The following is a 25,302-nucleotide window of genomic DNA, read 5'->3' on the forward strand; positions in this document are numbered from 1 at the left end:
TATAATCGTTCCATACTTCTAAGAACAAGATGTTAATGCAAGAGTTCAACCACAATTTGCATTTGATTCCCAACACATTAGAAGTACTGCCAAGTCTAAATAGCAGCAGCAAAGCTCAACCTAAAAAAATTAAAAATTTCCAAAAAAACCCACAAAACAACTGATTAGAGGTCAGTTATTCACAATACCAACAATTATTTAGATGCAAAAGAATTCATCAAAAGGCATCTTAAATAGCAGCACCATTTCTGGATTAATATGTTCATTTTCAGATGACTACTTCCTAAATGGGATGTCTGAAAGACATCGAAACTTTAAAATCAACATGACACCATGGTCTATATAAGATCAAGAAGAAACCAGAGGGAAGCGGATTTGGCCCAACAGATAGGGCGTCCACCTGCCACACGGGAGGTCAAAGGTTCAAACCCAGGGCCCCCTGACCCATGTGATAAGCTGGCCCACGTGCAGTGCTGATGCAGGCAAGGAGTGCCGTGCCCTGCAGGGATGTCCCCCGCGTAGGGGAGCCCCACCGCAAGGAGTGTGCTGCGCAAAGAGTGTGCCCCGTAAGGAGAACCACCCAGCGCGAAAAACATGCAACCTGCCCAGGAGTGGTGCCGCACACACAGAGAGCTGACACAACAAAAGGAGACACAGATTCCCAGTGCTGCTGACAATAATATAAGTGGACACAGAAGAATACACAGTGAATGTGAAAGCAGACAACTGGGAGGGGGGGGGGGGCGGGGCAAGAAAGGGGAGAGAAATAAAATAAAAATAAATCTTTTTTAAAAAAAAGAAGAAGAAACCAGAAATCTTTACATGGCCAGTTTCTAGAACCCGTGGGAAAACGGAATTCAAGTTACAAGGTTGCACTTATCATTGTGAGGTGTTGGTAACACATTTGCAAGCAATGGCTTTAGGCGGTTAGTTCCTCCTGAACCACTATTGCTATAATCTGGATGGCAGTCCTGGGTTCTGAGGTTCAGGTGGGTAATTTGGCTCCCTGAAAAAGAGATATATGAATGAACTAATTACCCAATGTTTCGCTAACTCCTTTTTATAAAAACATATTTTTAACTTTAAAAAAGTTTACTATCTTTATTTTCATATTGACTCTGGGAGAAAGTAAATTTCAAAAGCTTAATGACAACCACATCCAAATTGGCTTCTTGACTCTAGTTTCCACTGTTCTCAACATTCACTCCTCATCCAACCTGCATGTTTAATTAAGTGCTTCCTGAGGGTCACATAGTGCTCAGAGCTGATAATGAAAGAAGTTGCCGCCTTCAGGCAGCCCACAGCCTGGTGAAGGCTGGGAACCCACCCTAAAACTGAGTTTGCTTCCCAGACTCTCAAATCATCAGACGCGAGGTATTTGTTGGTTTTAGAATCATCTGACTGACCAATGGACGTTTGCTGAAGTTAATGACAACCTATGTAATATCCAAATTTTACAACCAATGCCAAATGCTGTGATTTCAAGTAATATTTTGAATGTTGTGACTTTTCCATATTTTTGTAATTGAAACGCTAACTTAAGAAGATGGAAATCATCAAATCAATAACAGTACAGTATGATCTGGCACCCTGTAAGGAACAAGATTTCATGTCCTCTGTCCTCAAAAAGTTCTGAAATTCTTACACTAAAGCCCCAAGGACAGGCTGAATCTATGTGATGCCAAAACAATCACATGAAAAGTTGAAATTCTGGTCAAACTAGCTATTTGGTTCCATAAAGATCTAAAAATTCTATCACATGATCAAATTAAACTAAAATAAAAACCTGAATTCAAGTTAAAACATTTTGGGTATGTAAATACACGTGAATTCAGGATGCTGCTTATACTTAAAAAATAATAATTTTCCTTGTTAAATGTCAGCCTTAGGGAATTCCTGCCAAAGTTCTTAAATGTATGCCATAAAACTTAAAAGTTAATGTTGCTGTAGGAGCCTTATCTTTGGAATTTCCTGACATTTGAGGGTTTCTTGTTTTCCATTTTGGGATTGAAGGCATAAATCCTTGCATTAAATTTCCTGGGGTTTTAGAGAAATGATAGAAGAGAGAAGAAAGGGAAGAGAGATGGAGATGAGAAGAGAAAAAAGGGGAGGTAAAAATAGGGAGAAAGAAAATTAAAAAATACATTTTCTCAAGCCAAGGCTCTGAATCCACCATTTTGGTTCTTGGCGAGGTGGACTAGTGGGCATATATAAACAAACTGAATATACTTTTTCAAGTGCACAGCCTGGCCATGTAATTCTAAACCTTCATAATCTCAAAATCTTTAATCATTTCTCTCTTGACTTTCAACCTTGGCTTGACTTTCCTTCCTCAGAAAGGGCGATAAGTCTGCCAGATGTGAGGTTGAGCCTTTTTTTTTTAAGAGATAGGACCACAATAAAGAGCAGCACACTTTTTTTTTTTTAGGAGTAGTAAGTGAATATCTTGCCCTAATCACTCCCATTGTACTATTTTAAACAAAAGAAAAAAGAAAAAACCTAAAGCCAAAATTCTTAAAACACTGCTGATGCAACCATATTTATACTGGCCAAGGAAAATTTCGTCTTTGGACTGAAACTAAGTAACTCTAGCTGGTTTTAAAGTAAATATTGGAAGACTGAAAAGAGCAGATGGTAACTAAGAGAGAAAAGATAATGGGAATAGCTGTTCACTAGGTTGATCTGCCTGCCTAACACACACACAGGTGAAGGACTCCAATTTCCCAGAACCAAACTGTCCCTAGGAGACTGCGGCTTCTCTGGAGGAACAGCCTAGAAGGGGCGGGAAGGGCTGCTGTTGAAAAGCACGGAGAGGGGAAAGATTTAGAATTGGAGATAGATTCAAACTTCTCAGAATACAGAGAAGAAAGAAACCTCAATTCTTTTATAAAATTCACATACCATTGATACCAAAGCCTGTTTTAAAACAGCACAATAAAAGCAAAATATAGACCAGTCTCACTCCTTGCCATACATTAAAAGAATAATAAACCACGACCAAATGGGAGTTCTCCCCAAAAATGTAAAGAGGGGTAATCATTAGGATATCATAAATTCACTATTACAGGTCAAAGAAGAACCATATGGTCATAGAGAGTTGCTGAAAAGTAATTTGATAAAACTCAATATCCAGGGAAGTAGACTTGGCCCAGTGGTTAGGGTGTCCGTCTACCACATGGGAACTCCACGGTTCAAATCCCGGGCCTCCTTGACCCGTCTGTAGGTGGCCCATGCGCAGTGCTGATGCGCGCAAGCAGTGCCGCCACGCAGGGGTGTCCCCGCGTAGGGGAGTCCCGCGTGCGGGGCGTGCACCCCACAAGGAGAGCCGCCCAGCGTGTAAGAAAGTGCAGCCTGTCCAGAAATGGCAACACACGCACGGAGAGCTGACACAACAAGCTGACGCAACAAAAAGAAACACAGATTCCCGCGCCGCTGACAACAACACAAGTGGACAAAAAGAACACGCAGCAAATGGACACAGAGAACAGATAACTGGGGGGGAGGGGGCGGAGGAAAGGGAGAGAAATAAATAAAAAAATATTAAAAATCATAGCAATACTCAAAATCACCAAAAAAAAACACCACCTCAATATCCGTTTCTAATTTTAAAAACTCGTGGTTAAAAAAGAGAACTAGATGGATAGTACCTTGACAACATAAAAACATATTATCGCAAGATTTCTGAGAGTGAAAGGCTAGAAGGCTAGAAGAAGCATTACCATGAAAGTTAAGGGTGAGATAAGGTGCTTCGAGTTATCCATACTATTTAGCACAGTTCTCAAAATATTAATTAGTGCAATTAGATAACAAAAAAGAAATAGGAGGTATAAATTTAAAAGAAAAGATAAAATGATAATTCTTTGCAAACTATATGATTAAATACATAGAAAGTCCAACAGAATCAACTGACAAGCTAATAGAAACAAGAAATATCTTTAAAGTGTCTGTTTATAAAAATAATACACAAAGTCTATGTAGTGAGAAAAAAGATTAACAATTGTGACAAAAAGAAAATACTTAGGAATAAACTTAAATGCACAGAAACCCAGTTGAAGACTAACATGAAAAGATGCTCAACATCATTAGCCATTAGTGAAATGCAAATCAAAACCACAAGATACCATTTTACACCCACTAGAATGGCCACCATTTGAAGAAATGTATTGACAAGGATGTGGAGAAATAGGAACCCATGTATATTGTTGGTAGGAATGTAAAATGGTACAGCCATTGTGGGAAACAGTTTGGTGGCTCTTCACAAAGTTAAACATAGAACTATTATATGACCCAGCAATATCACTTCTAGGTATGTATCAAAAGAACTGAAATCAGGGATGTGAACAGATATTTGCCCACTGATGTTGATGCAGCATTATTTATAATTGCCAAAAGGTAGAAGCAACACATGTCCATCAACAGATAAATGGACAAACAAAATGTGGTTTATATATACAATTATTCGGCTGTAAAAAGGAATGAAGTTCTGATACATGATGAACCCTGAAGACATCATGTTGAATGAAATAAGCCAGACACAAAAGGAAAACAATGCATGATCTCACTGATATGAAATAATTAGAATTAGTAAATCCATAGACTCAACTCTAGAATACATGTTATATGAGGCTGGGGTGGAAACATAGAATGGGGAGGTAATTCTTAATTGGTACATAATTTCTATTTGGAGTGATGGAAAAGTTTTGGTAATGGATGGTGGTGATAGCAGTACAACATTGTGAACATAATTAACAGCATTGCAGTATATATGTGAACGTCACTAAAATGGAGAATTTAAGATTATACATATGTACTAGAATAAAAAAAATTTTTTTAAGACCATGGGACTGTACAACACAGTGAACCCTAATGAAACCTATGGACTATATAATTAATAGTAAAATTACAATAACATGCTTTCATCAATTGTAACAAAATAACCACACTGAGGCAAGGTGTTAATAATGGGGGAAGGGGGTGGTATATGACCCCTACCTGTGGTCCGCACTGGATTTCTGTCTTCCGTTCCCTAGTCTCCTGTTCACGGAGGAAGGGGGAGGAGAGGAGGGCAAAGGAGGGGGAGGTAGAGAGGGCAGAGGAGGCAGGTTTCTTCTGTCTTTCCTGAAGTAGATGCCCGGGCTCCCACCCTTGTCCCCTTCTCCGTGTTTGAACGTTCTCCTAGGCTTTGGCAAGGGGTTGATGAAGGGCTTGGCGGGGGGCCCCTCTGAGTCCCTGTATACGCTCTCCAGGCTGTGGTCCCAGGGCCGACCGTACATGCCTTTCCTTTCCTCTGCAGCCTCTGGGGTGGGCTCCCCACCTTCCAGTTCCGAGTTGAGGAATCTCCGGCTGAATTCTGAGCCAGCCCCCCCTCCGTGGTTCTTAGGAAGGGCAGCCCCCTCCTCTGCCTTGTCAGGCAGGCGGTGTGGGGAATAACAAGTCCCTGGTAACTGGGGATCCAGGCCTGCAGACCCATCCTTCAAAGCCTGCTCCAGTCTCTTGACCTGCGTCAGCACAGAGAGGCTGTCATTCTGAAAGCGCTGTTTGCCGAGCCTGGGTTCTCTGCCTCTGCCTGAACTGGGATCCAGCTCCCCATCTGGCTGGGAAAGGTCTTGCCTCCACTCTGCATCCTGTCCCCCAACTTTCACTACCCCTTTGTTCCTCTCATTCTCCTTGCTCTCTGTTTCTGACTTAGCTCCACCCTTAGCCTCGATAACCCGGATTCTCACACCATCACTGCTTCTCCTCCTCTCGATCACACAGGACATCATGTAATCCTCTTGTCCATCTGCTTTCCTGCCTGGTGCAGGGGCGGGCAACTCCTTTTTCCCTTCCCATTCCGATATCTTGTCCTTGATGCTGAGGGACTTGTGCCGGGCACTGGCTCTGGCAGCTGGGCAGGGGGTCTGAACACTGCCTGGCTGCTTCTTCACATCCCTGCTGGCATCTTGAGCCCTGAGATCTGAAGCTGGGTCACTGATGATCATTTTCGGGTTGAGCATTTTCTGCTGAAAACAGTCCACTCTTGACCCTAGCATCAGGTTACTGAGGGCTTCCAGGGGGCTCCTTCTGAAGGGTGAATCAGTCTCTAGAAAAAGAAGAGTAGGCCCCAGGGCTCCCGGGGAGCTGCTCCCGCTGGAGGACCTGAGGGGCCGCCTTTGAGGGTCTTCCACAGCCTTTGGACCTTCCACCTTGCCCCTAAACAAGAAAGACAAACACCAGGTAAGGGAAAGAGGAATTCTTGGCTAGTCACAGAGATTTACTAGAACGTACATGGAGATTTGCTAATTGCAAATCACACACATTGAAACCATTTTTAAAAATCACTTTGTTTCTAATAATAATAACTACAAAGTCCCAGGCTCAATCCCCAGTACCTCCTTTTTAAAAAAAATCACTTTGTGTTTTTCTTGTGGAGAGAGCATGGCGGAATGAAAGGAACTGTTAAGTTTTGGGGTCCAGCAGACTTGGGTTAAATCCCAATTCAACCACTGACCAGCTGTGTGTCAACCTTGGGCAAGTTGCTTAACTCCTCTAAACCTTAGTTTCTTCACCTGTAAATGGGGATAATAATAATGCATATCTCTTAAGGTTGCTGTAAACATTTAATGGACCAACCCACAGAAAGTGTCTAGCATGTAGTGAATATACAATAAATGGTGGCTGTCATTGTTAGTCATCTTCCTTGATGAAAAAGTGAAATATATTAAACAGTCTAAGTTTTCCCTGCTTCTGTTATCAATGAGTGAGCCTTTCTAATGACTACTTAAAAATTAAAACACCACCACAAGTCATAGATTTTTGCTAATTCTGGGCGTGGTATATTGTCTTGATTTGAGTGGGTAAAGCCACATTCACTGGGTGTATTTGAATTGAACCTCCTCTAGAATGAGAGCCCTGTTAGAGGGGACACTTCATGAGGGCAAGGATTTCATTTTTTATTTCAGTCTGTTTTGGCTAGTGTTGTGTCCCTAACACCTAGAACATTGCCTGACACTAGTTGGTAGTCATAAATATCTGTTGCATAAGTGAATGAGTAAATCAAATTTAGAATTCAGGCATGGCCTAGAACTGTACTGTCCAATACAGTAGCCACTGGTCACATACGTGGCTATTTAAATTTAAATCAAATTAAATTAAGAATTTAGTTCCTCAGGTGCACTAGACACATGCCAAATACTCAATAGCTGTATGGGCCTAGTGGCTACTTTATTGAGGAGAGCAGGAAAATATTTCCGTCATTGCAGAAAGTTCTATTGGACATCTTTGGACCAGGATCTACATATGAGGATATATGTTGCCAAATTTGATTTTAGGAGATTAGTTAGCATCATGAAGATGGCAGAAATTATTCTGTGAGAAAAGTGGAAAGACATTTTTTAGCTAGTCTCATTAGAATGGAGGTATTTGTGTTTCTAAAGGCAAAACATTCTTCCACCAGCAAAGGTCATGACTGATCCTACTGACCCTACCTTAGCAAATATGCATGGACCAACCTCATGGTACACAGATTTTTACTGTGTCAGTCTGACTGTGCAGGAATTTAAAAACTCCAGTTAGGGTTCATAGCAAGGGATAAATAAAATTCTATTGCAAAGATTAATGGTTGTTCGTGTAAAGGTTTCTTCCTTGATTGGGACATTAGCATCTAAATTGTGCTGCTGTTCTTGGCTGCATGGTATAAATTAGAAACTTGTGAAAATGCAAACTTTTTTTCATATGTTCAATATGGTTATCAAAGCAGGATCCCTTATTTAAATAAACAATTAGAGTGCTTATTACAGAGATACCCATTTTTAAATTGTTCTGTCACTACTGAGGACACTAGCATGAATTCAGATTTTAGTCAGAATCAGAATCAGTTTGACATTTTCCTGAGGGTTCAAAAGGCAGAAATCATAGCCCTTACACTCTCAGTGCTAGAATCAAGATAAAAAGACAGGAAAGACACATAAAAACATGACAATTCAGGTTAGCGGATGCTTAGGGACAATCATGATAATGATAATATATAACCATTAACAACATATATACTATTAGGCAATATTGCTCAGGAGGTAAACACATGGGCTCAGATGGATCTGAGTTTGAATTCTGGTTCCATTTTTTTCATCTTAAAATAAGAACACTCTCTCTCTTCTTTAGACTGGAACTGTATGAGTGTAGAGGCCAAGTTTATTTTGCTCTCTCTGCCTGCTACATAGTAGGTAGTCATTAATATTTAGTAAATGAATGAATGAATGAATGAGTTAATAAATGTAATGTGCCCAGTGTCTAGCATATATTTTAAGTCTTGCTATTAATAAATGGTTATTTATTATTGTTGTAATGATTATAGTTGTTGTCTAAGATCACAAACAACTGGAATGACTTCCCAGTCACTGAGGGTCTATCTGACAACTAAAGAGGAAAAGATGGATGGTTTGCTGAAAAATCACAACGGTTTTACAAAACTCAAGCAATTTGATGAAACCCTTTAAAGTGTCCCCAAGAGCAGAGTGCATTCTCCACATGGTTGTTGCACTCAAGAGTTTCCCAAGTGCCTGTTTCCACGATTCTATCTCCCTTCCCACCAGAAGGGATTCTGATCTGAACACAGAACTGTGAGCAGCCCACTGATTGCAAATGCTCTGCAGAAATGTGAGAGAATATCAGAGAAAAGGGTTCCAGCTGGGGAGAAAAAAAAAAAACCCATCTAATATAAGATGGGTAAATCTGGCTAGGTGGACAAATACAGCTGAATAGATTTGAGCTCAAAGATAATTAAAATACCTCGTGGATAGAAAAATAAGCCCTGAATTGGAATGCGTAAAGGGGGATATGGCCTGAAGTTATCACAGCTACTACCATCCTCTTAACACACTCGGCACCAGGCAGATCCTTCTTTTCTGGACCACTCTGGTCTTGAGTTCTTAAATAAGACAAGACTTACAGGAGGCTCATTAAAATGACTTTGAAACAACACCTCCTTAGTTCAAGAAAGCAGGCTTAGTGAAGAGGAGAAGATGGAGAAAGGAAGGAGACTATGGATCTGGACCAGCTTCTACACTCTCGGAGGAAATGTGCTTACTTGCCAGCCAATTTGCAGCTCAGGTTTTCGGTCTGGCTGTTGCTGCCGGTGACTGTCCTGCACACTGTCATCGTGTCAGCACCAAGTGCAGCTCCAGGTCACCTAGGAGAACAGGGATGCACACCCAGTGAGCCAGGACAATGGCAAGGCCCTGCTCAGAGGGACGCAAACCCAGGGCTCCAGTGCCCCAGGCTATTTATTCCTGACATAGATTTCCCCCAGGAGTGGGGTGACAGGAACGTACTATTCAGAATCCCTGACCCAGAAAACTAGGTATCCACATGTAAAAGAATGAAAGCAGACCCTACCTCACACCATATAGAAAAATTAACTTGAAATGGAGCACCAACCTAAATATACAGCTAAAACTATAAAACTCAAAGAAAACATAGGGAAAAATTGGTGGGATCTTATTTTAAGCAATGGATTCTTAGGCTTTACTCCAAAAGCATGAGCAACAAAAGAAAAAAATTGAGCTTCATCAAAACAAAAAACCTTTTGTGTATCTAAGGAACTTATCAAGAAAGTGAAAAGACAAAAAAAAAATGGGAGAAAATATTTAGAAATCTTATCTCTGATAAGATTCTATGTCCAGAACCCCTAGTCCAGGAAAGTGGTAAAAGGGCACAGAATCCTGAGGTCCACACAGATTCAGATCTGCCAACTTCTTCTCATATATATATATAAAATCACCAAAAATTTTAAGAAAGCACATACCCTTAGAAAATAAAATATAAATAACAGCACAACTCAACACTATTTTCAGTCTCTTTAAAAATTGCTGATGAGCTGAAAGTCCTCACAGGAATTTAAAAAACAAGAGATAAACTGCACACCAAAGTGGAAATACACAGAGATACTTCACTCTTCAGCTGACACCGACGGCAGGTAGAAACCTGTGCTGATCTTCACTGTGGAGCGTCGCACTGAGAACGCTCCAGCAGCTTCCAACCAAAGAGGAGGGGAAGCTTAGCCACTTGGACATCTGTCTAAGAAAAACTAGGAGATGGTTGCAGAAAACCAAGGAGTTCTAGTGAATTCCTTAGACATGAAAAAATAACAAAACTGTGTGAATACCAAAAAAAAAAAAAAGCCTCTACTCAGTAGTAGCAGTTTTATAATATTTTGGTACCTGAATTCCAAATGAACTGAAGTTACCAATTAATATGTATAATTTTAATAATAAGGCCCTGTAGAGCTCTGAGAGAATAAGTGTCTTGCAACACATGGAAAGACTGACATTGCTGTGGAGTCAGGAGCTAGGAGGATAAGCCCCATCAAAGATACCAATAGGATCAGCCACACAAACCCCACGTAACAGGGCCCTCCTAATGGAGAGGATGTAACTCCTGGACTAGAGGTTCAAGCATGTGAAGTCCAAGGGATTCATGTTTCTTTTCCCCTGAACCTCCAGGGAATCTCTCTCCGAACTTGATCTTAAGTTTCCAAGAGTTCTATCACCTATCCCAGCATGATTTACCTGCAAGGTAACTGGTGTCTGTCCAACGTTCTGGCCTGGGCAACTCACCCCCCACCTTCCTCCATAAGAAATCAAAGGTCTGGATTTCAAGAAATACATCTCTCTCTCTCTTTTCTTAAATGTTTTTTTTTTTTAAGATTTATTTATTTTATTTAATCCCCCCCCACCGTTGTCTGTTCTCTGTGTCTATTTGCTGTGTCTTTTTTCTTTGTCCGCTCCTGTTGTCGTCAGCAGCACGGGAAGTGTGGGCGGCGCCATTCCTGGGCAGGCTGCACTTTCTTTTGCACTGGGCGGCTCTCCTTATGGGTGCACTCCTTGCGCGTGGGGCTCCCCTACGCAGGGGACACCCCTGCGTGGCTGGGCACTCCTTGTGCGCATCAGCACTGCGCATGGGCCAGCTCCACACGGAGCAAGGAGGCCCGGGGTTTGAACCGCGGACCTCCCATGTGGTAGATGGACGCCCTAACCACTGGGCCAAGTCCGTTTCCCTTAAAATTTTATTTTAACATCAGATAATAGCTACAATAACAATAAATCTGCTTTAGTCTGTGGCTACACTCCCCCCACACCCTTATTTTTATTCATTCCTCAATCTTGAGGGATTTGGGATGGTGTCCACTCTGACTGCTTCAGGCTGAGAGGGCACATAGAAATCATGCGGCAGAGGAATGGAACTGTTTTGCTTGTATGTGAAGATGCTCCTTGGTTTGGGGGTGGGATTTGTCCGTTATCATCATTTTGTTAGTTGTCCTGGGCAAGCCTGAAGAACTGGAGCGTAGGAGTTGGCTGCAACTATGCTGGGTTTCAGGAATCAAAGAGCATAGGAACAATTCAAAGATTTAAGAGACTTAAATCTCTGAGAAATATATTTAACAGGCTTTGAAAATTATAGGTTCAAATAAAAGGGGTAGAAGAATCATGTTAGGGGAATTATAAATAAGTGTAACTATGTTATATTAGGGAACTAGATTTTCATATATTCCAAGATAGGGCCTGCCAAGGTGGGGAGTTGATTTCATGAGGCCATGTGGCTTTGCTTATGGTGTCTGGACATTCCTAGGGCCCACAGAAACACTTCTGTTTGAGGCTTTGTTTCCTGTGGCAGTTTGTGAAATCTGCCTGGGACCTGCATAAACGTAACCTCTAGAATGACTTCCCGACTCACTTTGAAATCTCTTAGCCATGAAAAGTATTTTATTTAATATTTCCCCCTTTTAGTCAAGGTCTTTTTCCAAATGCATCACTGATTAATGCTTGGGAACAATCCCTCATTGCCTGGGAGGCTCATCCCTGGAAGTCATATCCCACAATGGGGAGGAGGTAGTGAGTTTATTTGCAGAATTTGGCTTAGACAAAGGCCACATTTGAGTAACAAGGAGGTTTTCAGGAGGTAACTCTTAGGTATTAATTATAATTAGGCTTAGTTCCATTATTACAGGAATAAGGTTCATGAAAGTAGCAGGAATTCCCCAGGAGGGAAGTTTAATATTTTGTTAGCTACTATGTGGGCCTCTATCTATCCAGAAAACGTATCTTTGGCAGCAAAGATACATTTATATCCCATAGAAGTATGCTTTAGTTGCAAGAAATGTATATAACTCTTGCTGATTGTGGAAAGGGAAGACAGAGATAGAATGAGAAAAAGGAGGGTGAACATGGGAAACAAAGAAAAAAGAGGGAGGCTAGGGAATGGTGTGCTGAGAAAACAAGGATGGGGACAGACAGGTTCAGGGAAGTCAGACTGGGTGTTTGGGGGAGAAGAGGTAAATGCAGAGGGAGCTCTGACCTCCATGTGGAGCTCTGGCTGTCCCCTCACCTAGGAACTCATCACCATACATTTTGGGATATGAACATATTAAAAACAACTATCGTTCTTTAAAGAAGTCAGGCTCTAGGGTTCTCCCATTCCAAAGGCCTTTCAGGGACAGGAAGGAACTTATTGTCCCTCTCATGCCCCACAAAGCTGCAAGTTTCTGGAGACTTTCCATTTGGCTGGGCTGACAGACACTGCTCTTCTGTCCTGCTTCTGGCAGAGGGCCCCACCAGACGTCAAGAATAGTAGCTCCTCCCCACCCCCGCCACCCATGGATGCACTCTGCCTTGACACAGCTGAACCCCACAATAATCCAGCCTTGTTCCATGTTAGCCAGCTCCTCTCTCCACCCACCCTCTTTCAAGCTGGCCTTCTCTTTCACGGGCACTTTTTTTCCTCAGGGGCACTTTGAATAGTGCCAGACCCTGTGCAGCATGCCCTGGGGGATTCAAGGTTGGGTAAGAATATTCTCTGCCCTCAGGGAGAGCACCCAGGATTGTGCTTCACTCATGAACAGCCCTATCACCGGCTTTCCCTGAGAGGGAACGGTTTCCCATACTTATCAGGCAGCTATAGCTTTTCCAAAAGGGACAAAGCCCAGTGTGTCTAATGCATGGAGAACCAGGTATGGACCTTGAAGTTAAAGAGCACAAGAAGCCCTTCATCAACACGATACCCAAGTGAACTCATATCACATCCGGCTACAATAACTTCCAGTAGTAATACCGCAGTCTCTTGAAAAACAGCCAATGCCATATTTGGAAAAACAAATTGAAGTAGGCTTGAGAGGCTGGAATTAGGGGTCAGAGAACACCCACCACATGCTGCCATCAACCCATCAGCATTTTGGAATTCCAGGAGGTATGGAGAATGCTGCTTCTCCAAAATTTGACCCTTTCCTTCTGTATCTTATCTTTAAAAGCCATTAATGGATAACAAGCCAAACCTAATTTGCTAGCCGGTAATACTCCATAACTTAAATTAGCATGATAAACTCCTCTATCACTTTCTTCTAGGTCTGGGACTGCAAGATGGAATTGTTTCCCAAAATGTGGATCTATTCCAGTCCCCTTGGGGACCTCGTTAGACATGTAGATTCCTGGGCTCACACACACCAAAACGCACGATCTGGGGGCTACCTGTAATCTACATCTACTAGGTTGTCACAGGCCTCAGGTGATTCTTACCAAGGTTCCTTATTTCTTAATTGGTAATTTAGCCTTGTGGTTTCCAAGAGGTATAACCAAGGAGCAAATAGTAATAATACACTATTCCATTCAAGTGTGCTTTTCCTAAAAATATAACTTCCCATTAACCAGGTAGGCACAATTATTACTAATAATTTTAATTAGATTTTAAATGTGCAAAATTTTGAAGCTAGTTGGTAGATACATGAGAGTCCATATACTCTGCGGATATTTGAACATTTCCATAATAAAAAGTTTTTTAGGCTGTTTTACAAACTGTAGAAAACTATTTTTGTTTATCAGTTGACTCCCTAATCTAACCTGTTTTACTTCTAATTACCTCTCTGAATTACCTTAACTTTTTCAAGAGAATACAGGGAATAGGTCATAGGGGATTGCTTTTAGTGATTCTCAAAAGCCTAGAGAAAATATAATTGCTCCAAAATTTATATTTCTAGACCCAAAACTACTATTTTACAATTCTTTTAAGGTTATCTACACCAAGGTTTAAAGTTCAGTCTGAGTTCTAAAAAAAAAAACTTATTTTTCTTTTTTTAAGGGGCTTGGAGAACTAAAATGTTGACTCATCAGTTAAAAACCAAATACCTCTAAAAATAAAAATGATGATGATGGACAAGTCCCATCCTCAAAACAAAAAGTATCTACAGCTGCAAGAACAATTCCTTCCCTGAGCCCCATCATATATCTAAGTCCCTTCTCAGCCTGAAGCATTCAAAGCTGACATCATCTCAAATCCCTCAAGACTGAGGAATGAACAAACAGGAGGGGGGAGTGGTCACCACAGACCAAAGCAGATTTACTTTATTTTAGTTATTATCTTGTGTTAATGAAGTAACTGGTAACACTGATATAAACACAGTGGTTGCCAGGGGTTCAGAGGGGAGGGAGAGACATGAAGAGGTGGAACCCAGGGCATCTTCAGGGCAGTGAAACTGTTCTGTTTGATACTGTAATGACGGATACATGACATTATTCGTTTGGCAAAGCCTATAAAAGTGTACAGCACAAAGTGCAAACCACAGTGTAAACTATAGACTGGTTAGAAGCAACACTTCCACATTGGTTCATCGACTGTAACAAATGTACCACACTAAACTGAGATGTTAAGAATACAAGAAACTGTGTATGTGTGTTTGCGGGGGGGGGGGGGTATATGGGAACTCTTTGTACTTTCTATGCAATTTTTCTTAAATATAAAATTTTGCTAAAAAGAAAAAAATTTTTTAAATCAAAGTAAAAAGTTTAAGGTTTTAAAACTGACAGGAAGTGTTTTCCCCACAGGTAAGAAGGCTAAAGCACCTGATAGATCTTTTCCTAAGAACAGTTTTCACTGGAGGAGGTTGAGGTCTTCAGGGTGCCGGAAGTGGGGAAGGGGCAGAGCTGCGCATAGAGAGGCAAGGCGGCCTCAGGTGGGAGGGGCAGCCCATGGGCACTCTGCCCACGCCTGCCTCTGACTGCTCTCTGGCCTCCACTGACATCTGCGAATATGAACCCAGTGAGGCAGCTACTTGTGGTGGGAGGCCTAGCCTCTCAGACTGCTTCTATTTATAATAGAGCATTGTTCGTATTTTGTTCTGGGCATTAGTTAATTATTCATTACGATATTAATAAATTAAATAGGATGCCACTGAGATCTCATCAACAGTAACAACATTCTTCCAGTTAACTCTAGTCGGGATTTTGGTGGTACCAGGGAGCTAACAGATGATCTACAGAAATTTTACAGTCAAAGTCACCTACAAAAAGAAGTCTGGATGCTTTTTTTACTGCTTTAGAGACTGCTAGGGGTAAAAATATGAACATGTTTACACTACAGGGAAAAAAATTGATTTTCCCCAAATCTTATACCAAAAACAGTGATTCAAATAAAAACTGAAATCTAGGCAGGGGAGGAGTAGAGTGGGAAATAAATGACCATGGTCATTATTGCTCTAAAGTTAGTATGTTAGTTATGAAATATAAGTAAATATACACTATATAATTTTATTCAGAAAATGGTCACACTTGATTAATGAATTTAAAATTTAGATCATAAATAATTACATACTAACAGAATAAAATTATAAATGTTTTTTGTTGCAAATAAAATGATAAGCTTTAATAATTCTAACAGCCCTTAGTTTTCTCAGCTTATGGGAAAAAATGGAGAAGAAACAATAACAATTACAGAATAGAAAAAGTATAATAAGTATAAAAAATAGTTGTTTTTCTCAACTGAGCAGCCTTATTATTAGCAAGCATACCTAGAAGGTATTTTGTTTTCACAAAATAAGCTCAGAAGGAAGGGAAAAAAAAGTGCACAATCAACACAACTCTTGCTGTCTAACTGCATTATGAGACTCATTCCTGAGCCAGCATCAACACTTGCTTCCCCTGATGCTTCATCTTCATCATCTTTTTCAACAAAAAAGGTGTGAAAAAATTAAAATAGGAAGCTCTAGCCCTTTACATAACTGTTTTATTTTTTTATTAGGAATACTAAAAAAAAAACAGTTTTTTTTTTCACATTTAGAAGATGGAGGGCTCTGAAACAGGTGAGGAACAGAAACTAGAGACATGGGCTCCGTCAGAACAACTCCCAGGGGGACACACTTGATAAGACTGCAGCCTGCATACTTGGGTCAAATGCCTAAACGGGGCCCACACAAGACACCACTGGCCATCAAGTCAGCAGTGGACCACATCAGGTTAAAGACGGTGGCAGTGAGAGGGTAATAATTTTTTTGCTAATAAGCAAAGTCCCTCTATTTCCAGGGGTTCTGCTTTGGAGTCCAGAAGATTTCTCAATCAAATGAGAGCATTCAAGAAATGTGTGGGGAAGCGGATGTGGCTCAGCAGACAGAGCATCCACCTACCACATTGGAGGTCCAGGGTTCAAACACAGGGCCTCCTGACCCATGTGGAGCTGGCCAACGCGCAGTGCCGATGCGTGCAAGGAGTGCCGTGCCACGCAGGGGTGTTCCCCACATAAGGGAGCCCCATGCACAAGGAGTGCGCCCTGCAAGGAGAGCTGCCCTGCACAAAAAAAGCGCAGCCCACCCAGGAATGGCGCTGCACACACGGAGAGCTGACACAGCAAGATGATGCAGCAAAAAAGAGACACAGATTCCCAGTGCCACCGAGAATGCAAGCGGACACAGAAGAACACACAGCAAATGGACACAAGAGAGCATACAATGGGGGGGAGGGGAGAGATAAATAAAAATAAATCTTAAAAAAAAAATGTTGAATGAATTTATGCATACCATTTTCTTATATTTCTGGGTTCTCTAACTTACTATGATTATTTCTTAAAGAGCTACTTGCAGATGGTTCCCTTTCAAAGGACAGCTTACCAGCCATCTGCATAAAAATCAGCAGAGTCCAACTCAACAGAGAAAGAATATCTTTTCAACAAATGGTGCTGGAACAATTGGATACCCATATGCAAAAGAATGAAGCTGGATCCCTCCATTATACCAGATACAAAAATTAACTCAAAATGAATCCGAGATCTAAATATAGGAGCTAAAACTATAGAACTTGGTAGAAAGCAGAAGTAAATCTTGGTGACCTTGGATTAGGCAATGATTTCTTAGATATGACACCAAAGCAAAAGTAACAAAAGAAAAAATAGATAAATTGGACTTCATTAAAATCTAGAACTTTTGCTTCAAAGGACATGAGTAAGAAAGTGAAAAGAGAGCTTGTAGAGTGGGAAAAAACAGTTGTAAATCATATATCTGATAAGGGACTTGTACCAAGAATATATAATGAACCCTTATATTTCAACGATAAAATGACAAATAACCCAGTTTAAAAATGGGCAAAGGATTTGAAAACATACTTCTCCAAAGACATATGATGGCCACTAAGCATATGAAAAGATGCTCAACATCATACATCACTAGGAAAATGCAAATCAAATCCACAAGGAGATAGCATAGCTAGATAGCATAGCTAGGATAGCTAGAATCAAAACGACAAAACAAATGTCAGAGAGGATGTGGAAGAATTGTAATCCTCATATACTGCTAGTGGATACACAGATTTCCAGCCTCTTTTTTTCCCCTCAAAAAGTTAAATATAGAGCAAGAACAAAAAGACAAACGACCCATTAAAACATGGGTAAGGATCTTGAATAGACATTTCTCCAAAGAAGATATACAAATGGCCAATAAACACATGAAAAGAAGTTCAAGATCATTAGCATTAGGGAAATAAAGATCAAAACCACAATGAGATATCACTTCATACACATTAGGACAGGTATTATTTTTTAAAATTTACAATAACAAGTGTTGGTGAGGATGTGGAAAAACTCGAACTCTTATGCCTGCCAGAGGTACTGTAAAATTGTGCAGCCACCATGAAAAACAGTTTAACAGTTCCTCAAAAAGTTAAATATAGAACTACCTTATGACTTAGTAATTCTACTCCTAGTTATATACCCAAAAGAATTGAAAGCAGGGACTCAAACAGATAATTATAAACCAGTATTCATAGTTGCATTATTCACAATAGCCAAAAGACAAAAACAACCAAAGTGTCCAGCAGCAGATGAATGGATGAACAAAATGTGATATATATCTACACAATGGATTATTAGTAGTCACAGAAAGGAATGCAGTTCTGAAATGTGAGAAAACATGGAAGAACCCTGAAGATACCATGTTGAGAGAAATAAATGCAGTGGTTTGAAACTGTACCCCAGAAAATCATGCTATTAAAGCTAACCCATTCCTGTGTGGAAACCTATACCATAAGTAAGACCTTTTGATGAGGTACTTCAGTTAAGCTGTGGCCCAGGGTGGGTCTTAATCTTTTTACCAGAGTCCTTTATAAACATGGGTATAGACCCAGTTTCTCTTTGGGGTGAAGAAAAAGTTTTGGTAATGGAAGTTGGTGATGGTAGGTAGCACATCATTAATGTAAATTAATGCCACTGAACTGTACACTTAAAATGGTAAACATGGCAAATTTTAAATTTTACATATATATATATATATAAACACAATTTTTAAAAAGTAAACATAGAGTTACTACATGGCCCAGCAATTTCACTCCTAGGAGTATATTCAAGAGAAATATTTGGATATACGTGAAAGCCCATGTCCATGCAAAAACTTGTACATGAATGTTTATAACAGCATAATAGCCAAAAAGTGGTAACAAATCAAATGTACATCAACTGATGAAAAGACAAACAAAATGTGATATATCATATAATGGAATACTATTTAGCCATAAAAAGGAATGAGGGACTGATACATATTACAACATGGATGAAGCTTAAATATATTATGCTAAGTAAGAAAGGCCGTTCACAAAAGACCACATATTCTATAATTCTCTTCATATGAAATGTCTAAAATAGGCAAATCCATAGGAACAAAGTAGATTAGTTGTTCCCAAGGCCTGAGGAGGGGCGATGGAGAATGGCTGCTCATGGGTATGGGTTTTTGGAGAAGGCTTTTGGAATGTTATAAAAATTGGTACTGGTAATTGTTGCACAAAACAGTGAAAATACTAAAACAAAAAATCACTGTATTATATACTTTGAAAGGGTGTATTTTATGGTGTGTGAATCATATCTCCATAAAGTTATTATTTCAAAGAATCAGCAGAGGGAAACGGACTTTGGCCCAGTGGTTAGGGCATCCGTCTACCATATGGGAGGTCCGCGGTTCAAACCCCGGGCCTCCTTGACCCGTGTGGAGCTGGCCATGCGCAGTGCTGATGCCCGCAAGGAGTGCCCTGCCACGCAAGGGTGTCCCCCGCGTGGGGGAGCCCCACGCGCAAGGAGTGCGCCCGTGAGGAAAGTCGCCCAGCGTGAAAAGAAAGTGCAGCCTGCCCAGGAATGGCGCCGCCCACACTTCCCGTGCCGCTGACGACAACAGAAGCGGACAAAGAAACAAGACGCAGCAAATAGACACCAAGAACAGACAACCAGGGGAGGGGGGGAAATTAAATAAATAAATAAATCTTTAAAAAAAAAAAAAAAAAGAATCAGCAGAGACAAGTACTAAAAATGGGGAGTCCTGGCCCCATCCTGGACTGAGTGAACAAACATAATTAAAAGAAAAACCAAAGTAGGGCCCTAGTAATCTGCATGTTTTCATTTGAAAAACAATTTACTGAAGTCTATCATTCATACATGAACATACACAAACAATAAGCATTTAGTGAAAGTTGAGAACTTATAAAACAAACATGTATAACATCATAGAGGGCTCTCATACATCACCCCAACACAAATACCTTGCATCTTTGTGAAATGTTTTAACAAATTATGAAAGAGCATCATCAAAGTATGACTACCTATAGTCCATATCTTACATTTGGTATATTTCTCCCCCAACCCACCCCATTACTGTTTTGTTCATAAAGCATACAGTTTATCCAAAGTGTACAATCAATGATACTTGGTATAACCACCGAGTTGTGCATTTATCACTTCAATCAGTATCAGAACATTTTCACTACTCAAAAAAAACACACAAAAAAACTATCATATCCATATTTGTAATTAGCACCACTAACTACAAATCCTATGATGTGTGTCTGCCATTTCTATTCATTTCCAAACAAATTTTTACCAATTCTGCACAGATTAAACCTGAGCTTTCCTTCTCTGACCACATTCTTTTTCTCTGGTGTCTTACATTCTACCTATTAACTCCATGAGTTTGCTCATTATATTTAGTAGAAAATAGTGAAAGCATACAATATTTGTCCTTTTGTGCCTGGCTTGCTTCACTCAACATAACATCCTCCAGGTTCATCCACACTGTCATATGCTTCATGACTTCATTTCTTCTTACAGCTGAATAATATTCCATTGTGTGAATATATCACAGGTAGTTTATCTCTTAGTCTGTTGATGAACACCTGGGCCGTTTTCAACTTTTGGCAATTGTGTGCAGATGTCTGTTCATGTCACTGCTTTCAGTTCTTCTGGGTATATACCTAGTAGTGGATTGCCAGGTCTCACAATAAATCTATATTCAACTTCTTTAGGCCTTGCCAAACAGACTTCACAGTGACTGTACCGTTCTACATTCCCACCAGCAGTGAATAAGCATTCCTCTCTCTCCACATTCTCTCCAACACATGTAGTTTTCTGTTTTGTTAATTGTGGCCATTCTAGTAGGTGTGAAATGATATCTCATTGTAGTTTTGATTTGCATTTTCCTAATAGGCAGTGATGCTGAGCAGTTTTTCATGTGTTTTTTTCACCATTTGTATTTCTTCTTTAAAAAAATGTCTACTCAGGTCTTTTGCCCATTTTTAAGTTGGATCATTTGTCTTTTTATTGTTGAGTTGTAGGATTTCTTTATATATCACGGATATTAGAACCTTGTTGAATGTGTGATTTCCAAATATTTTCTCCCTTTGAGTCGGCTGCCTTTTTACCCTCTTTACAAAATCCTTTAAGGTGCAGAAGCGTTTAATTTTGAGGAGGTCCCATTCATCTATTTTTACTTTTCTTGCTTGTGCTTTGGGTGTAAGGTTTAAGAGACACCAACCTAGTACAAGGTCTTGTAGATGTTTCCCTACATTATCTTCTAGGTATTTTATGGTCCTGGCTTTTATGTTTAGGTCTTTGATCCATTTTGAGTTGATTCTTACAAAAGGAGTGAGATAGGGGTCCTCTTTCATTCTTTTGATTATGGATATCTAGTTCTCCCAGCACCTTTTCTTTTTTTTGTCTTTACTTATTTTTTAATGTTACATTCAAGAAATATGAGGTGCCCATATACCCCCCACCCCCCACCCCCCCACTCCTCCCACAACAACCTCTTCCAACATCATGGGACACTTACTGCACTCGGTGAACACATCTCTGAGCACTGCTGCACCACATGGTCAATGGTTCACATTATAGTTTACACGCTCCCCCAGTCCACCCAGTGGGCCATGGGAGGACACACAATGTCCAGTAACTGTCCCCGCAGTACCACCCAGGACAACTGCAAGTCCTGAAAATGCCCCCACATCGCATCTCTTCTTCCCACTCCCCACCCCCAGCAGCCATCATGGCCACTTTCTCCACCTCAACAATACATTTACTTCCATCACTAATCATAACAATTCCAGAATAGAGCATCAGCAAGTCCACTCCAATCCATACTCCACTCCTCCATACTGTGGACCCTGAGATGGCTATGTTCACTCCACCTCTGTATCAAGAGGGTGCTTAGATTCCACTTGGATGATGGATGCAATTCTCCTGTTTGCAGTTGTAGGCACTCTTGGCTCCCTGGTGTGGTGGTTGACTTTCTTCACCTCCCTGTTAGCTGGCTAGGGTAAGTCCAATAAACCAGAGGATAGGAGTTGCAAGTCTGCTGAGGCTCAGGGCCTGGCTATCACATGGAGTCCAGAGATTCAGGTCTTCTGAGTATACACTAAACCCCAGCGCCAACCACAGGTCTGGTAAAAGTCAGTACCATTTTTTGAAGAGTGTTCTGTCCCCAAAAAGTGGACTTGGTAAGCTTATTGAAAATCAGTTGACCATAAAGGTAAGTGTCTATTTCTGAACTCTCAATTCAATTCCATTGATCAATGTATCTATCTTTATGCCAATACAATGCTGTTTTGACCACTGTAGCTTTATAATACACTTCAAGGTCAGGAAGTGTGAGTCCTCTGACTTTACTCTTCTTTTTTAGAATGTTTTTGGCTATTAGGTATTCCTCTCACTTTCAAATAAATTTGGTAATTGCTTTTTCTATGTCTGTAAAATAAGCGGAATTTTGATTGGCATTGCATTGAATCTATATATCAGTTTGAGTAGAACTGACATCTTCATGATGTTTAGTCTTCCAATCCATGAACACTGAATGTATTTCCCATTTGTTTAGGTCTTCTTTTAGCTTTGTTCTGTAGTTTTCTGAATATCGGTCCTTTTTTTGCATTTAAAGTCTGACTCCTGCTCTCTTTTGGTCACTGTTTGCATGAAATATCTTTTTCCAACCTTTCACTTTCAGTCTGTTTGCATCCTTGGGTCTGAGTCTCCTGCAGATAGCATATGGATGGCTCATGTTTTCTTATCCATTCTGTCAGCCTATGTCTTTTGATTGGGGAATTTAATACATTAACATTCAATGTTATTACTATAACAGCATTACTTACCTCAGCTATTTTATCCTTTGGCTTTTATATGTCATATCTTATTTTTGTCCACCTTTTTACCTTTTTGGTTACCCTTTCTGATTGTCCTCACTTCTACATTCTCCTCCAAGCCCCTCTCGTCTTATCTTTTCTTGCTACAAAACTCCCTTTTGTGTTTCCTACAGGGCCACATTCTTGTTTATGAACTCTTAGTGTCTGTTTATCTGTGAATATTTTAAGCTTACTATCATATTTGAAGGACAGTTTTTCCAGATAAAGAATTCCTAGCTGGCAGTTTTTCTCTTTCAGTACCATAATTATATCATACCACTGCCTTCTTGCCTCCATGGTTTCTGAAGAAAAATCCACACTAAATCTTATTGGATGTTCCTTGGATGTGATGTTTCACTTCTCCCTCGCTGCTTTCAGAATTTTCTCTTTATCTGGCACTTGGCATTCTGCATATTATGTGTCTTGGGGTAGATATATTTGGATTTATTCTAATAGGAGTATGCTGTGCTTCCTGGACATGTATATTCATGTCTTTCATGAGAGTTGTGAAATTTTAGGCCATTATTTCCTCAAATACTCTTTCTGCCCCTTTTCCCTTCTTGCCTCTTTCTGGAACTCCCATGACAAGCATGTTATTGCACTTCATGTTATCATTCAACTTCCTGAACCCCTGCTCAGTTTTTTCTATTCTTTTCTCTCTTGTTCTTCTTTCTCTTCAATTTCAATTGTTCTTTCCTCTGTCACAGATTCATTCTTCCATGATTTCAAATTTGCTGTTGTGTGTCTCTATTTTATTTTTTATTTCATTTGTCTTTCATTTCCATAAACTCTGATATTTTTCTATCCAAGATTTCAAATTTTTCTTTGTCTCATTCGGTGTCTTCTTAATGTCTTTTATTTCTTTAGCCATGCTGTCCTTCAACTCCATTATTTAATTTAGATTTGTATGACCCTCATTGATGAGCTGTTTCAAGTCCTGTGTCTTGTCTGGAGCTTTGATTTGTTCCTTTGCCTGAGTCGTATCTTCCTTTTTCTTTGTTTGGCTTGTAATTTTTTGCTGATGTCTAATGCTGACTTTGCTCTCTTGCCTAGGGATTTACTATGAAGTAGCTATATGCTACCACTGTTCTTTGACTCTTGGTTCAACTTCTTCTAGATATTTAGGATTTCCCCTGTTTAACTGATCAAAACAAGGCTGAGGACCCAGTAATGGGGTTACAGGCCAGTTTCCAAGGACCTTGGAGAGAGTGACAATAAAAGCACCTGCTTGCCTCTTATTTTTATTTTTTCCTTTTGTGCACTTTTATGTTCTGGCCAGCAGGTGGCACTCTTTAACAGCTCTCTCAGCTCAGACCCCAGGTGCTGGGGGGAATGCTTTCAGTGTAACTCCTCAGGTGGGTGGTCCATGCAGAAGCTATATGCTCCAGGCTGGCCAAACCTCAGAAATACACTTTCTCAGAGGCTGTTCTCCACCCTCCCTCCCTCTGCCTCTTCAGCAACCAGCCAGGGCAGCAGGAAGATGTTTGAGACTGCAATTATCTTTAGTTCCCTGCAGGCACTCAGGGCGAGCAATGCCAGAGGCCCCCACCCTGCCTGGAAGTGTGTGACCCTCCAATGCAGCAGACCAAGTTCACTGGCCAATATCTGAATCTACTGTAGGCTGGGTCCCTTCCTCTAGCCTTTCTTGGCGAAGAGGACCCCTGCAACTCTCTCAGTCTATAGCCACTGCAGTCCATAGAGTGCTATTTGCTTTGTAGGTGGGGGGAAGGGCATCTGCTGCTGCTTTTGCAGCTCTACTCATAGGATTTTTCAGCCAGCTGAGACTTCTTTCCTTTACCCGTTCTCTTCCTGAGCCCCAGAACAGCCTTCCAGTCTCTGCCTGTCCTCTAGCTATTTTTTTTTTTCTGGGAAAGAAGTGATTCCTCTGCCTCTCTAATCCTCCATCTTCCCAGAAGTCTAGTAATCTGCATTTTTAAAATAAATTCCCCAGGAGATTCATAGGCATGTGTAAGTTTAAGAGCTGCTGGCTTACAGCTGAACTATAGAGTCTATTCTTCTGTTATATGAATTGTTAGTCAACTATTTTACCTCTCCTTTGTAAGGCAGTATTTTATTTCAGTATGTCTGTTTTCTCCTAATTTTGAGCATCTTTAAAACCTGACTGCGGTGTTATAAGTACAAAGTGAGTTGCTGCTTTTCCTAAATTTGGATGTAAATGTGCTAAGATGCTGTTTCAAATTCTTCCCCACAGAGGCTTGTTAAGAGCCCACAGGAGGCTTTAACACAGTATTTAACACAATACAATCTGAATAATTTTAAGACATTCTGTTGTTATGAATACTCAGTTACTGACAATAATATTTTCTTTTAACAACTTGATCAGTATTTTCCTGACCTAATGCCTGTCAGTTTGTGTGACAAATGAAACCCCTGGGAATCTGTGGCTAGAGCAGCCTGAGAATGCAGACTGGACCATACTTGGTGATGCTCCTGGGACCACAGAGGCAGTTAATGATTTTTAAAAATTGTTTTCTCACTTTATAAACCCAGGAAGGATTTTTTTTCACATCAGCAAAACATTCTTACATATAGAGATTTATTTTGCCAAATTAGAATGGAAACACATTTCTCA

General features: G+C 40.4%; 1 protein-coding gene across 7 annotated transcripts in view; it reads right to left on the reverse strand.

Annotated features, from left to right (window-relative positions):
• Positions 1 to 25,302, reverse strand: part of DENND2A (DENN domain containing 2A) — a 164,959-nt gene that overhangs the window by 104,346 nt on the left and 35,311 nt on the right. For 6 of the 7 annotated variants that reach the window (XR_011648882.1, XM_071215312.1, XM_058297474.2 and 3 more), the window contains exons 2-3: positions 9,065 to 9,166; positions 4,993 to 6,192 (exon numbers count right to left, since the gene is read on the reverse strand). Coding sequence is in view for 6 of the 7 variants with exons in the window: in XM_071215312.1 (XP_071071413.1) it covers positions 4,993 to 6,192; positions 9,065 to 9,135 (1,271 nt within the window). In the remaining variant the exon portion in view is untranslated. The remainder of the gene's footprint in view (positions 1 to 4,992; positions 6,193 to 9,064; positions 9,167 to 25,302) is intronic. The other variant, XM_058297476.2, reaches the window with a different exon arrangement.

This window comes from Dasypus novemcinctus, chromosome 5 (genome assembly GCF_030445035.2).
Source record: "Dasypus novemcinctus isolate mDasNov1 chromosome 5, mDasNov1.1.hap2, whole genome shotgun sequence".
Classification (NCBI taxonomy): domain Eukaryota; kingdom Metazoa; phylum Chordata; class Mammalia; order Cingulata; family Dasypodidae; genus Dasypus; species Dasypus novemcinctus.